A 13,599-nucleotide genomic window follows, 5' to 3' on the forward strand; every position below is an offset into this window, starting at 1 on the left:
GACGGTATCAGACTTTCCACCGACTTCGACTGTGAAAAACTTTTCCCCTGGTGCGATGACACGAAAAGGTCCGGTATACGGTGGCTTGAGTGGGTCTCTGTGACCGTCTTGTCGAATAAAGACATAGTCCGAACTCATGAGCTCTGCCGGGACGTGAGGCCTCTGCAGGTCATGGTGCGAGGTTGGGATGGGCAGGAAATTCCTAGCCGCCTCCTGATGAAGTAGGAGCTGTTGAGCTGCAGACCATGGTTCGGTGTGTGGAGGGAGAAAGTCACCTGGTACTCTGAGTGTCTGGCCATAAACCAGCTCAGCTGATGAAGACTGAAGATCCTCCTTTGGTGCTGTCCGGGGGCCTAGCATCACCCACGGGAGCCTGTCCACCCAGTTGGGTCCCCTCAAGCTGGCACGGAGGGACGCTTTGAGAGACCGATGGAACCTTTCGCACAGGCCATTCGCCTGCGGATGGTATGCGGTGGTACGGTGCAGCTTGGTTCCCAGGCCTTGTGCCACTGCGTTCCACAGCTCCGATGTGAATTGCGGACCGCGGTCCGAGGAGATGTCCGATGGCACCCCGAACCGAGCCACCCACGACGAAAGAAATGCCCTGGCGACGTCTGCTGCGGTGGTAGCGGCCAAGGGAATCGCCTCTGGCCACCTGGTGGTCCGGTCTACCACCGTCAGGAGGTGTGTGAATCCACGCGACCCGGGAAGGGGACCTACTAAATCCACGTGAACGTGGTCGAAACGGCGCTCAGGCACCGGGAAGCTGGCCACCGGAGCCTTGACGTGACGGTTGACTTTGGATTTTTGGCAATCGTCGCAATTGTTTGTCCAGTCCCGGACGTCCAAATGCATGCCTTTCCAAACGAATTTGCGGGACAGTAGCCGTTGAGAAGCCCGCATCCCCGGGTGAGATAACCCGTGGATTGTCTGGAATACCTTCTTGCGCCATTCGACCGGCACAATGGGCCGGGGCACTCCCATGGATGTGTCGCACAAGAGCGTGGTTCCTGCCGCTTGAAACGGCACGTCTGCAACCTGCCAACTGGAAGGCGTGGTCCTAAATGCTTGTACCTCTGGGTCTGCCAGTTGATCCTCTGCCAGTCTGACGAAATCGATGCTCAGGTGGACTGCCTGGACTGGAACCCGGGAAAGGCAATCTGCCATGAGATTATCCTTGCCTGACATGTGCCGCAAATCCGTTGTGAATTCGGATATAAACGTGAGGTGGCGCTGCTGCCGAGCTGACCAAGGTTCTGCCGTTTTGGCCATGGTGAAGGTGAGCGGCTTGTGGTCCATGAATGCAGTGAACGGACGGCCTTCTAGCAGGAAACGGAAATGCCGGATGGCCAAAAACAGGGCTAGCAACTCTCTGTCAAAAGTGCTATACTTTCGCTCGTTCTTGCGCAGTTGGCGGCTGAAAAAGGCTAATGGCTGCCAACCCCCATCGACCCACTGCTCTTGAACCGCTCCGATGGCGTAGTCGGAGGCGTCCGTAGTGAGGGCAACAGTCGCGCCCGTGAGTGGGTGTGCTAGCATAGTTGCATCCGCCAACGCCGCCTTGGTATCGAGGAATGCCTGGTCCATTTGCGGTGTCCAAGTGAGAACATCCTTGCCCGACTTCCCTTTTAGTGCTTCGTACAGAGGTTGCATTAACCGGGCCGCCTTGGGGACGAAACGATGATAAAAATTCACCATCCCCAAGAACTCTTGTAGGGGTTTGACCGTGTGAGGCCGCGGGAATGCGGTAACTGCCTCTACCTTGGTGGCTAGCGGGACGGCACCTTCTGGGGTAATCCTGTGTCCCAGGAAATCAATGCTGGATACTCCAAATGTGCACTTAGCCTGATTGACAATAAGGCCGTGTTGGCTGAGTCGGGCGAAAAGTGTACGTAAATGGGCCATGTGAGCTGTCGTATCCTTGCTGGCTATTAGGATGTCGTCCAAATATACAAAAATGAAGGGCAGGTCCCGTAAGGCAGAGTCCATCAACCGCTGGAATGCTTGCGCTGCGTTTTTTAGACCGAATGGCATGCGGAGGAACTCGAAAAGGCCGAACGGAGTGATGACTGCCGTTTTAGGGACGTCTGGAGGGTGCACCGGAACTTGATGATATCCACGAACGAGATCCACTTTAGAAAATATAGCGTTGCCAGCCAGATGTGCCGAAAAATCTTGGATGTGGGGAATAGGATACCTGTTCGGTGTCGTGGCGTCGTTTAAGCGTCTGTAATCCCCGCACGGTCGCCATCCGCCACCTGGTTTGGGTACTATATGCAGTGGGGAGGACCAAGGGCTGTCCGAACGCCGGATGATCCCGAGGCGCTCCATGGTCTGGAACTCAGCCTTTGCGGCTGCCAGCTTGCCGGCTTCTAATCGCCGTGCCCGAGCGTAAACGGGTGCTCCGGTCGTGGAGATATGGTGCTCCACCCCGTGCCGTGTGCTTGCAGCCGAAAAAGTAGGCCCGGTGGGCTCCGGAAATTCGCCGAGCAGGCGCGTAAACCCGTCTTGTGATGGAATCGCACAGGCCACCGACCAGGACACGGCGGTGCTGCGGTGGCAGGGCACTGCGTGGAAAGTGGACTCATTAATGAGTCGGCAGTGTTGGACGTCGACCAGCAGACCGTTTGCACAGAAAAAATCAGCACCCAGGATGGCCTGTGAGACCTTAGCTGTAATGAAGTCGCAGACAAAACGCTGACCGGCGAAGGTTTACCGTCCATTTCCCGAACGTACACATGGCAGCGCCATTTACTGCCACGAGGGAAGGCCCCTGGCCGCCGGATAGTAGGTCCAGCTTTGAAGCAGGGAGGATGCTGCACTGGGAACCAGTGTCGCACAGGAATCGTCGGCCCGTAACGGAATCCGTAACGTAAATGAGTTTGCCCGCTGAGCCCGCCGCCATAGCTAACTTGCTGTGCTTTCTAGACCTTGTCGTCCGTCCGGTAGGACGCGGGCTTGTTGGAGCTTTTTTTTCCTTGAGGGAAACTGCAAGGAGGCCGGCAGCATCGAGCTTTGGCGCCAAAACGGGCGTGGTACGCGCACCACCCTGCTGGGGGAGGGCTGGGCTTCGCTCGCGTGGGGGAAAAGCGCCTCGTGGCTGCACAACATTGCTGAGTAACAGTAAATATCTTGTCTGCCTCTGCAGCGATTTCAGCACCGTCTGTGATGGCAGTGTTGGCCAAGGCCGCCTGCACCGGTTCGGGTAGCTGGCAGAGGAAAAGCTCACGGAATAAAAAGCATTGGGGTTCCGCGCCCAACAGCGTGAGCATTTGACTCATCAGCTCTGACGGTTTTGAGTCCCCGAGGCCGGGCATGGAAATAAGCTTGCGTGCCCGCTCCGACTTATTAAGATCAAATACCTGTAGCAAACGGGCTTTAAGCGCTTCGTACTTGCCCTCCTCCGGTGGGCTTCCAAGGATGCTGACGACCTGCGAGGCCGTGGCACTGTCGAGAGCGGCAACCACGTAATAATAACGGGTCGCATCCGTTGTGACCTCCCGGAGAGCGAACTGTGCTTCTGCCTGGAAAAACCATGCTGCTGGCTGCTGTTCCCAGAACTGCGGCAGTTTAAGGGCGACGGCGTTCGTGTTCATCCTCGACGAAAGTTGTCCGACGAGATCGGGGTCACCAATGTAGGAATGGAGGTTCCTATCTGAATAAGGTATTCGACTCGATGAATCAAATCAACAGGTTTTAATGAACAACGAAGTTAACAGGGAAACTACAGGAGAAACGGTACACAGGTCTATACAGCTTGCTGGGCACTCGACGACTACTGGAAGATTCTGGAAGCTGACATCATGACGTCATCGCGTTCTTCGCGCCACTGGTGGTCACGTGATCGGCGTCATGACGTCATCACGTGGAGTGCAGGAAAACACAATACAGTACAGTTTAAAGGTGCAGACCGCGGTTGCACTACACTGTAGTTAAAGGGATTATTACCAATTGTTCTGAGACCCTTGGTGGCTCCGCCACAACTTCCTATTTCCGACGTAGGAGATGTACACCGATCTTTCTGGATGCCCGTGTCTGTAGATCGAGGCATCCGTCATGGCCGCGCTTGTTGGAAGTACACAGGAGATATCGTTCATTCATTCAAGTCCCGGCATGGCAAATTGTGAAATTGAATCTGGCAAATTTGCGGTTGGTACCGTTCGGCCCAACTGGTCCGTGTTGGTGTTTATCCTCCACATGGTCCTCCTCCCACCCGGCTTCATCTCACCCTATCAGCAGATGCTTCTATTACTTTCTCCCTCATGTGTTTATCTAGTTTCCCCTTAAAGGCATCTATGCTGTTCGCCTCAACCAATCCTTATGGTGGCGAGTTCCACATTCTCACCACTCTCTGGGTAAGCAAGTTGCCATGTTTGGAAAGTAACCACAAGAGCAACGTCAGCTACTTAGATAGGCTTAAAGACCTTGGCCTATTTACTTCAAAGCAGCGTAGACTTAAGAGGCGGCCAGGCTGAGGTCTATAAATGAATTAAAAGACCTGGGGCTAGATTTTCAGTTGCTTGCGCCAGCAGTTAGCGCCTTAAGAGAAGTGATTTTCGGGCGCTATGCGTGTAGCGCCTGGGCGCAGCGCAGTTTGCGCCCCGCCCCAAATTAAGTTGCCCGTTAGCGCCGGCGCAAAGTTTAGCGGCCGCCCGGATGCGCGCGCAGAAAATGACGTCACATCCTCGTGCAACGCCCTTTGGCCGCCCCGAATCCAAACTTCAGTCGGACCGCCCCATTGTGCGGCTGGCGTCCAGAGCGTTTGTAAAATGGAACGCAACACACCCTGGGGAGCGCAAATTAAAGGGCACTCCTCCTGCACTATATACGGCACTCTGCATGTGTTGTGTGGAAGGATCCAGTGTGTGGTTGTGAACGGTGTATTTATGTTTCCGGACACCACCACCACCACCACCTCCTCCTCCTCCTCCTCCTCCTCCACCTCCTCCTCCTCCTCCTCCCCGTTTCTCCCCAGACTTTGCATTTGAAAAAAATACATGCACCCTTCCCCTTTAAGAGCTCACTGGCACCAGAGTGTCTGCCGTGCGCTGCGCCCGAGCTCGGGTGTTGCGCTCTCCACCGCCGGCTTAGCGCCTAAAGATACTAGTGGAACGCCTCTTTTAGCGCTCCACCAATCTCTTAGGGCGAAGCCACTGAATTTCCGGCAACGGGGCGCTACTTTGGGGCGGGCGATAACTTCGGGCGGGCGCTAAGCTTAGCGCCCCAAAACTGTCTATACTGAAAATCTAGCCCCTGGTTCGTGTGCCTATTGACAGATTATTGCAACACTGCCACTTAATTGTACAAAAGTAAAAAGGAAGAGGAATTCTGGCTACGTTTCGGCCAGGAGATCATCAGTCAAAAGTTTTAGAAAGTTGCCTTTGTGGAATGTTAAATCGGGTCTGGCTCTCTGAGTAATCATTTGGCTTACGGCATAGAAGTTACAACACGGAAACAGGCCATCCGGCCCAACCAGTCCGTGTCGGCGTTTACCCTCCATCCAAGACAATAGTCCTCATCTCATTTACCCACCCGTATCCCTTCAAACCGTTTTCCATCATCCACCAATCCATTCGAATCTCTAAGCTGTGAGGAGGAATCAAAGAGCCTGCAAAGGGATACAGACAGGTTAAGTGAGTGGGCAGTAAGGTGGGGGATGGAGTATAATGTGGGGAAATGTGAGGTTATTCACTTTGGTAGGAAGAATAGAAAAACAGAATAATTTTTAAATGGTGAGAAACTATTAAATGTTGGTGTTCAGAGGGATTTGGGTGTCCTCGTACAGGAAACACAACAAGTTAGCAAGCAGGTACAGCAAGCAATTGGGAAGCCAAATGGCATGTTGGCCTTTATTGCAAGGGGATTGGAGTACAAGAGTAAGGAAATCTTACTACAATTGTACAGGGGCCTTGGTGAGACCACACCTGGAGTACTGTGCACAGTTCTGGTCTCCTTTATCTGAGAAAGGACATACATGCCTTAGAGGCGGTGCAATGAAGGTTCACTTGATTGATCCCTGGGATGAGAGGGTTGTCCTATGAGGAGAGATTGAGTAGATTGGGACTCTACTCTCTGGAGTTTAGAAGAATGAGAGGTGATCTCATTGAAACATATAAGATTCTGAAGGGGATTGACAGGGTAGATGCTGAGAGGTTGTTTCCCCTGGCTGGAGTGTCTAGAACCAGAGGGCATAGTCTCAGGATAAGGGGCAGGCCATTTAAGACTGAGATGAGGAAGAATTTCTTCACTCAGAGGGTTGTGAATCTTTGGAATTCTCTGCCCCAGAGGGCTGTGAATGCGGAGTCTTTGAGTATATTCAAGGCTGAGATAGAATGATTTTTGGACACTGGGGGAATCAAGGGATATGAGGATTGGACGGGAAAGTGGAGTAGAGGTGGAAGATCAGCCATGAACTTATTGAAGGGTGGAGCAGGCTCGAGGGGCCGAATAGCCAACTCCCGCTCCTAATTCTTATGTTCTTGAGTTTTCTCACAGCTTTAGTATTGAAACACGTGGAAATATAACCATTCACGCAGACTGGTGGCCCCGTGATTTATCAGTAAGCTCCACATTGGCAGATGTGGGGGTTATGGGTACGAGACGAGCAATCCAAACTTCATCAGCATTCAAGTCATGGCATGGCAAATTCTGAAATTCAATCTGGCAATTTGCGGCTGGCATCAGCAAAAATCGACTAGATTGACGTAAAAACTCTGACCAGGTCTTGCCCATATTTCATTGTGGGCCACACTGTGTGGTTGATCCTTAATGCCCTCCCTTGTGGCCAAGCAGCTGAATGGTACAAATCAGCACCTCCTCAAGGGCAATCATAGAAACATAGAAGATAGGAGCAGGAGTAGGCCATTCAGCCCCTCGAGCCTGCTCTGCCATTTAATGAGATCATGGCTGATCATCCAAACTCAGTACCCTGTCCCTGCTTTCTCCCCATATCCCTTGATCCCTTTAGCCTCAAGAAATATATCCAACTCCTTCTTGAATATATTTAATGAATTGACCTCAACTGCCTTCTGTGGCATAGAAATCAGTGTGGTCCTGCCAGTGTTGCTCAGGCCCAATACAGTGGTGCCCGCCTTCCTTCAGGATCTCTGCTGGATGGTCAAATCCATGCTGTCGGAAATGGGAATTCCTCATCTCCTCCAAACGGTAGGCAAAATTTGGAGGCGATGAGGGCTTCCTATTTCCGACGTAGGAGATGTACACCGATCTTTCTGGATGCCCGTGTCTGTACACTGTAGATCGAGGCATCCGTCATGGCCGCGTTTGTTGGAAGTACACAGGAGATAGCGTTCATTCATTTAAGTCCCGGCATGGCAAATTGGGAAATTGAATCTGGCAAATTTGTGGCTGGCATCTATGCTGTTGGCCTCAACCAGTCCTTATGGTGGCGAGTTCCACATTCTCACCACTCTCTGGGTAAGCAAGTTTCTCCTGAATTCCCTATTGTTTTATTAGTGACTATCTTGTGTTTATGGACCCTAGTTTTGGATTCCTCCACTAGTGGAAACATCTTCTCTACGTCTACCCTATCAAATCCCTTCATTATCTTAAATACCTCTATCAGGTCATCCCTCAGTCTTCTCTGTTCAACCTTTCCCGATAAGTAAAACCTCTCAATTCTGCTATTGTTCTAGTAAATCTTTTTCTTGCACCTTCTCCAGTGCGTATGAGGAGAGATTAGGTCGATTAGGCTTATATTCTCTGGAGTTTAGAAGAATGAGAGGGGATCTCATTGAAGCTTATAAAATTCTAACAGGACTAGACAGACTAGATGAGGAAGGATGTTCCTGATGGCGGGGGAGTCCAGAACCAGGGGTCACAGTCTAAAGGTAAGGGGTAAGCCATTTAGGGCAGAGATGAGGAGGAATTTCTTCACCCAGAGAGTGGTGAACCTGTGGAATTCTCTACCACAGAAGGCAGTTGAGGCCAATTCATTAAATATATTCAAGAAGGAGTTAGATATATTTCTTAAGGCTAAAGGGATCAAGGGATATGGGGAGAAAGCAGGGACAGGGTACTGAATTTGGATGATCAGCCATGATCTCATTAAATGGCGGAGCAGGCTCAAGGGGCCAAATGGCCTACTCCTGCTCCTATCTTCTATGTTTCTATGTGCCTCTATATCCGTTTTATAATATGATGACCTGAACTGTGCGCAGTACTCCTAGTGTGGTCTAACCAAGGTTCAGAGAAATTCTTACCTTGCCGAGAATCTTCTTCCAGTATTGCCTCCAGAGGATGATGAAGATGACAATCAGCAAGAGGAGGATGATGGCCACCAGACAGCCAATCAGCATGGAGGTGTTGCTGTTGTCGGCCTTGGCGACAGGCCGCCCAGAGTTTGGGGAGAGGTAGACGGATGACTCCAGATCTGGGACAGAAAGAGAAGACAATGTATTCGTTGGCACAAAAACCACATCCTTGGTGTCAGTGGACAGCACTCTTGTCTCTGAGTCAGAGGGTCGTGGCTTTATAAGAACACAAGAAATAGGAGCAGGAGTAGGCCCATATCCCTTGATTCCCTTAATATTCAAAAATCTATCAATCTCTGTCTTGAATATACCCAATGACTGAGCCTCCACAGCCCTCTGGGGGTAGAGAATTCCAAAGATTCACCACCCTCTGAGTGAAGAAATTTCTCCTCATCTCAGTCCTAAATGGCCGACCCCTTTCAAGTCCCACTCCAGAGACTTGAGCACAAAAATCTAGGCTGACACTCCCAGTGCAGTACTGAGGGAGCGCTGCAATGTCGGAGGTGCCGTCTTTCGGATGAGACGTTAAACCGGAGTCTGCCCTCTCAGGTGGATGTAAAAGATCCCATGGCTCTAATTTCGAAGAAGAGCAAGGGTATCCTGGGGCCAATATTTATCCTCCAACCAACATCATTAAAACAACAAGATTACCTGGCCATTATCACTTTGCTGTTTGTGGGAGCTTGCTGTGCGCACATTGGCTGCATCTAGTCCTACATTAGAACAATGACCACAATTCAAAGGTACTTCATTGTTTGTAAAGTGCCTTGGGATGTTCTGAGGTCATGATAGGCATTGAAATGTCAGCCTAGGTTGTGTGCTCAAAGTCTCAATATGGGCCAGCTGAAAGCCTAGCCTTAGTCGTAGCTACTTCAGCAAGGCTATGACTGGACAGTGTAATGTATGGTCCTTTTGATTCCCACACTGTTGCACTCAAAATGGCAATCACCGTGATCCAAGCAGCAAAAATCTTATTTTAAATCCATACCATTTTTTCTACAAATCTGGGGATGTTTCCATTGACTTTATGTTAACGATGCCTTGACATGGTGGTGCCGGTTGGAGCCAGTGGTGTATCCTAGCAACCAGAACAGCCATGCTTGGCGTATCGATGGGGATAGGGGCCTACAATAAATTCTGTGAAGGAGACCTCCATTTCCTCCCTGCAGTACTAAATCAGAATCGCACCTTACTCTCCCAGTACTTGTAACAAAAAGGTTTTCAGGTTAGGGTCAGAGATAGAGTTAGGCTTTCCTTGGCTCATAAGACACCTACTTAGCCCAAAGTCGTTAGCTGTGGCCCAGTTGATAGCGCCACTTGCTTTTGAGTCAGAAGGTTATGGGTTCAAGTCCCACTCCAGAGGCTTGAGTAGAAAAAATCTAGGCTGACACTCCAGTGGAGTGCTGCACTGTTGGAGGTGCCGTCTGTAGTGTATGTACCTTTAAGAGGAACTATGTTTTTGAAGCCCCTGTATACTGTAGTACCAGTAGTGACCACTCGGGTATATAAGCCTGTGTAGCATCTTGTGTAGTTTAGTTCACCTCCAGACTTTGTTCAGTAAACACTTGTTAAATCAACTCCTGCATTCCGTGTCTCCATTAACACAAGGATCTAACAGTGGCGATGATTTAGAAACGAACTTACCTGCAATTCGGCAGCACCTCAAGGGGATCGATTCCTCAGACGAAGGTCGAAGCCAGAAGCAAGAAAAAAAAACTGTGGTTTCACCAGCTAAACGGGCTGGTGGCAAGTAGTGCACTGATCCTTCCTGGGCTGCGGCGGGCTAGAGCTCGATCGGGTGGCTCTGCAACGGGGCCGCGCAGTGAGTCGGGAAGCAGAAGCAAAGAAAGACAGAGGGTGGAGCACTCAGGGGGCGGCCGGTGCTGCAAAGCAGGTCGGCGTTCGGACCGAGCAGAGGGAGGGGAAAGTCCCAGAGGGTCCGCTCCATGACGGGAACGGTTCTCCAAGTAACGGAGAAACTATTGAAGAGATATATATAAAAAAAAAATAGAAATACCGCGAAAAGCTGCAGGTCGCAACGGGAACCGCGGAGAACAGCGTTGGCAGCAGCGGCAGCGGCGGGAAAGCGCGGGAGGCGCCATCTTAACTCGGCGGGGAAGAAAGAAAAGCACGGGAGGCGCCATTTTGATCCATCGGGGATGGAGGAAAAGCGCGGGAAGCGCCATTTTAGATTTTCAAGATGCCTAAGACATGACAATATTACTGCTTTCGATAGTGATATAGAAGATTGGACCACATATGTGGAAAGAGTGGAGATATATTGCAAGGCGAATGAAGTAGCGGATGATAAAAAGGCATCGGTACTTCAAAATCTGATGGGCGCAAGGACATACGGGCTGTTACGAAACTTAATCACTCCAGCCAAACTGATGGACAAGAATTTTAAGGAGATTGTTGATACCTTACAGGAGCACTTAAACCCAACACCGCTGCTGATAGCGGAACGATTCAAATTCTTCAGGAGGAATCAGCACAAGAATGAAAGTAACGCTGATTACCTCACTGAATTACGAAAGCTGTCAAAGCACTGCCAATTCGGGGCAGGACTGGCAGATTCTCTACGAGACAAATTCGTCTGCGGTCTCCTAAGCGAAGGAACACAGAAAAGACTACTTTCTGAGAAAGATTTGACACTGGACAAGGCTTTCAGTGTGGCTGTATCATACGAAGCAGCAGCAAGAGGAGCTGCAGAGATACAGCAAAAGCCACAGGACTTCGGCACCCATGAAATGACACGGGGTTTCGAGAGATGTTATCGCTGCGGCAGATCCACCCATGACCAGAAGGACTGCTAGTTCAAGGACAAAGCATGCAGGCAATGCAGAAAGATGGGACACATTGCACGTGTATGCAGATCTGGAAAAAAATCCGCTGACAGCAAAAAGGTCAATAAGGAAAAGTACAGAAAGGTACAAATGATGACGGACAGTAGCTCCGAAGACCAGAAGAGCGATAGCGACTCCGGAAACAAGAGACTAAGCTGTCTCAAATTACATAATGTAATTGCCAAAGAAGATTACCAGACCATTTGGGTTACCCTCACGATAGCGGGGTCCCCAGTCAAAATGGAGCTAGATACAGGATCAGCTCTGACCGTCATGAGTCGACGGGATTACGAGCGGCTATTTCCGCATATACCTTTGAAAGACACATCCATTATCTTGAAGACATATACGGGGCAGAAAGTATACCCCAGAGGGAAAATAAGGGTGCCTGTTGTATACAACGGCAAGGAAATACAGAAGTTGTATTTATACATTCTGCAAGATGGTGGTCCACCGTTGTTGGGACGTGAATGGATCAGAAAGATACGTTTAGACTGGCACTCCATTCAGGCACTGACGGTGACCAGTAAGAAAAAAAATGATGATGACGTCATACCTGGACGATTAAAAGAAATCTTGGCTAACGCCAAAGAAGTGTTTCAACAGGAACTAGGAACTCTGAAAGGCGCCACCGCCTCAATAAAAGTGGAAGATGCGGCAATTCCCAAGTTTTTTAAGGCAAGGCCGGTGCCATACGCAATTCGTCCAGCCGTCGAGGCAGAGCTGGAGAATTTGGAAAAAGCAGGCGTGTTATCCAAGGTAGATTGAAGTGAGTGGGCAACACCCATCGTCCCGGTCATGAAGAAAATGTTGAATAATGATAAATCTGAAGAACAGAGAAAAATTCGCATCTGTGGGGACTTCAAGGTGACTATAAACCTGGTTCTTCACACGGTACAGTATCCTCTTCCGAGGATAGAAGATATTTTCGCCTCACTATCCGGAGGGAAACGTTTCACCAAAATTGACTTAGCACAGGCATATCTACAGATGGAGGTTGAGGAGGCCTCTAAAAAGTATCTCACAATAAACACACACAAAGGCCTGTACCAGTACAATCGACTGGTTTTCGGAGTGGCATCAGCTCCGGCTATCTGGCAAAGAGCTATGGAGCAAGTCCTGCAAGGGATTCCGGGGACTCAATGCTACCTAGACGACATCCTTGTAACAGGAGAAAACGACAACGAGCACCTTGCCAACTTGGAGCAGGTGCTCACGAGGCTGAGAGAACGGGGCCTATGAGCAAATCGCCCCAAGTGCGAATTTTTCCAGAAACAAATATCATATTGTGGCCATGTCATTAACGAAGAAGGGTTGCATAAGTTACCTGAAAAAATTGAAGCGGGCGTAAAGGCCCCAGCGCCTGAAAATGTCTCACAATTAAGGTCGTTCCTGGGATTAATAAATTATTATCATAAATTTTTACCAAACTTGTCTACGGTTCTGCACCCTCTTAACGCACTGCTACAAATGGGAATAGTTTGGAAATGGAGCAAAGACTGTAAACGTGCCTTCCATAAATGCAAAGGCTTGATCACGTCCAGGGAAGTGTTGGCTCATTACAACCCATCACTGCCAATCAGACTGGCGTGCGATGCATCCCCTTACGGCGTGGGAGCGGTATTATCGCATAGATTCCCTGATGGCTCGGAGCGGCCGATAGCTTTTGCATCACGCTCATTGAACTCAGCTGAGCGTAACTATGCCCAGATCGACAGGGAGGCACTCAGCCTGGTGTGGGGGGTGAAGAAATTCAACCATTACCTACACGGACAAAAATTTACCTTGTTGACTGACCATCAACCCCTCGTCTCCATAGTCAACCCTAAAAAGGGCGTTCCCATTATGACAGCGCAAAGGCTACAGAGGTGGTCCCTTTTCCTAGGGGCACACCAATATGACATAGAATACAAAGGAACAAAACAGCATGGGAATGCTGACGGGTTATCGCGCCTACCGTTGCCAATGGTGGAAGAGGCACCTACAGTGGACCCAGTGGAGATATTCCACTCGACCATAGTGGAATGTCTACCAGTGACAAATTCTACCATTGAAAAGAAAACGAGAAATGACCCGACTCTCTCACGAGTCTACGATTTAACGGTGAAGAGATGGCCAGCACATGGCGAACCACTGTTGCCAGCATTCTCGCAAAGAAGAGAACAGCTGTCAGTGTGCCGAGGAACCTTGATGTGTGGATCCAGAGTGGTGATTTCACCCAAACTCAAGGATAAAGTGCTAAAGGAGCTTCACGAGGGGCATCTGGGTGGAGTGAAAATGAAGAACTTAGCCAGAGCGTTTGTGTGGTGGCCAGGTATTGATGGAGACATCGAAGAAATGACCAAGAGCTGTCTAGGATGCCAGAAGGTCCAAAACGCCCCACCACAAGCCCCTCTACATCCATGGGAGTGGCCCTCATCTCCACGGCAAAGGGTACATATCGACTTTGCTGGTCCATTTATGGACTCAATGTTCTTAGTCGC

The 13,599-nt window shown here is 50.1% G+C and overlaps 1 protein-coding gene across 5 annotated transcripts in view; it reads right to left on the reverse strand.

The window, feature by feature from the left end:
* LOC147095910 (discoidin domain-containing receptor 2-like) overlaps positions 1–13,599 on the reverse strand; it is a 239,370-nt gene that overhangs the window by 47,282 nt on the left and 178,489 nt on the right. For all 5 annotated transcript variants that reach the window (XM_085974916.1, XM_085974917.1, XM_085974919.1 and 2 more), the window contains one exon: positions 8,220–8,389. In XM_085974916.1, the coding sequence (XP_085831042.1) occupies positions 8,220–8,389 (170 nt within the window). The remainder of the gene's footprint in view (positions 1–8,219; positions 8,390–13,599) is intronic.

The sequence above is a fragment of the Somniosus microcephalus genome, unplaced genomic scaffold (assembly GCF_052327205.1).
Source record: "Somniosus microcephalus isolate GS21.2 unplaced genomic scaffold, FLI_Smic_1.0 unresolved_chr1, whole genome shotgun sequence".
Classification (NCBI taxonomy): Eukaryota; Metazoa; Chordata; class Chondrichthyes; order Squaliformes; family Somniosidae; genus Somniosus; species Somniosus microcephalus.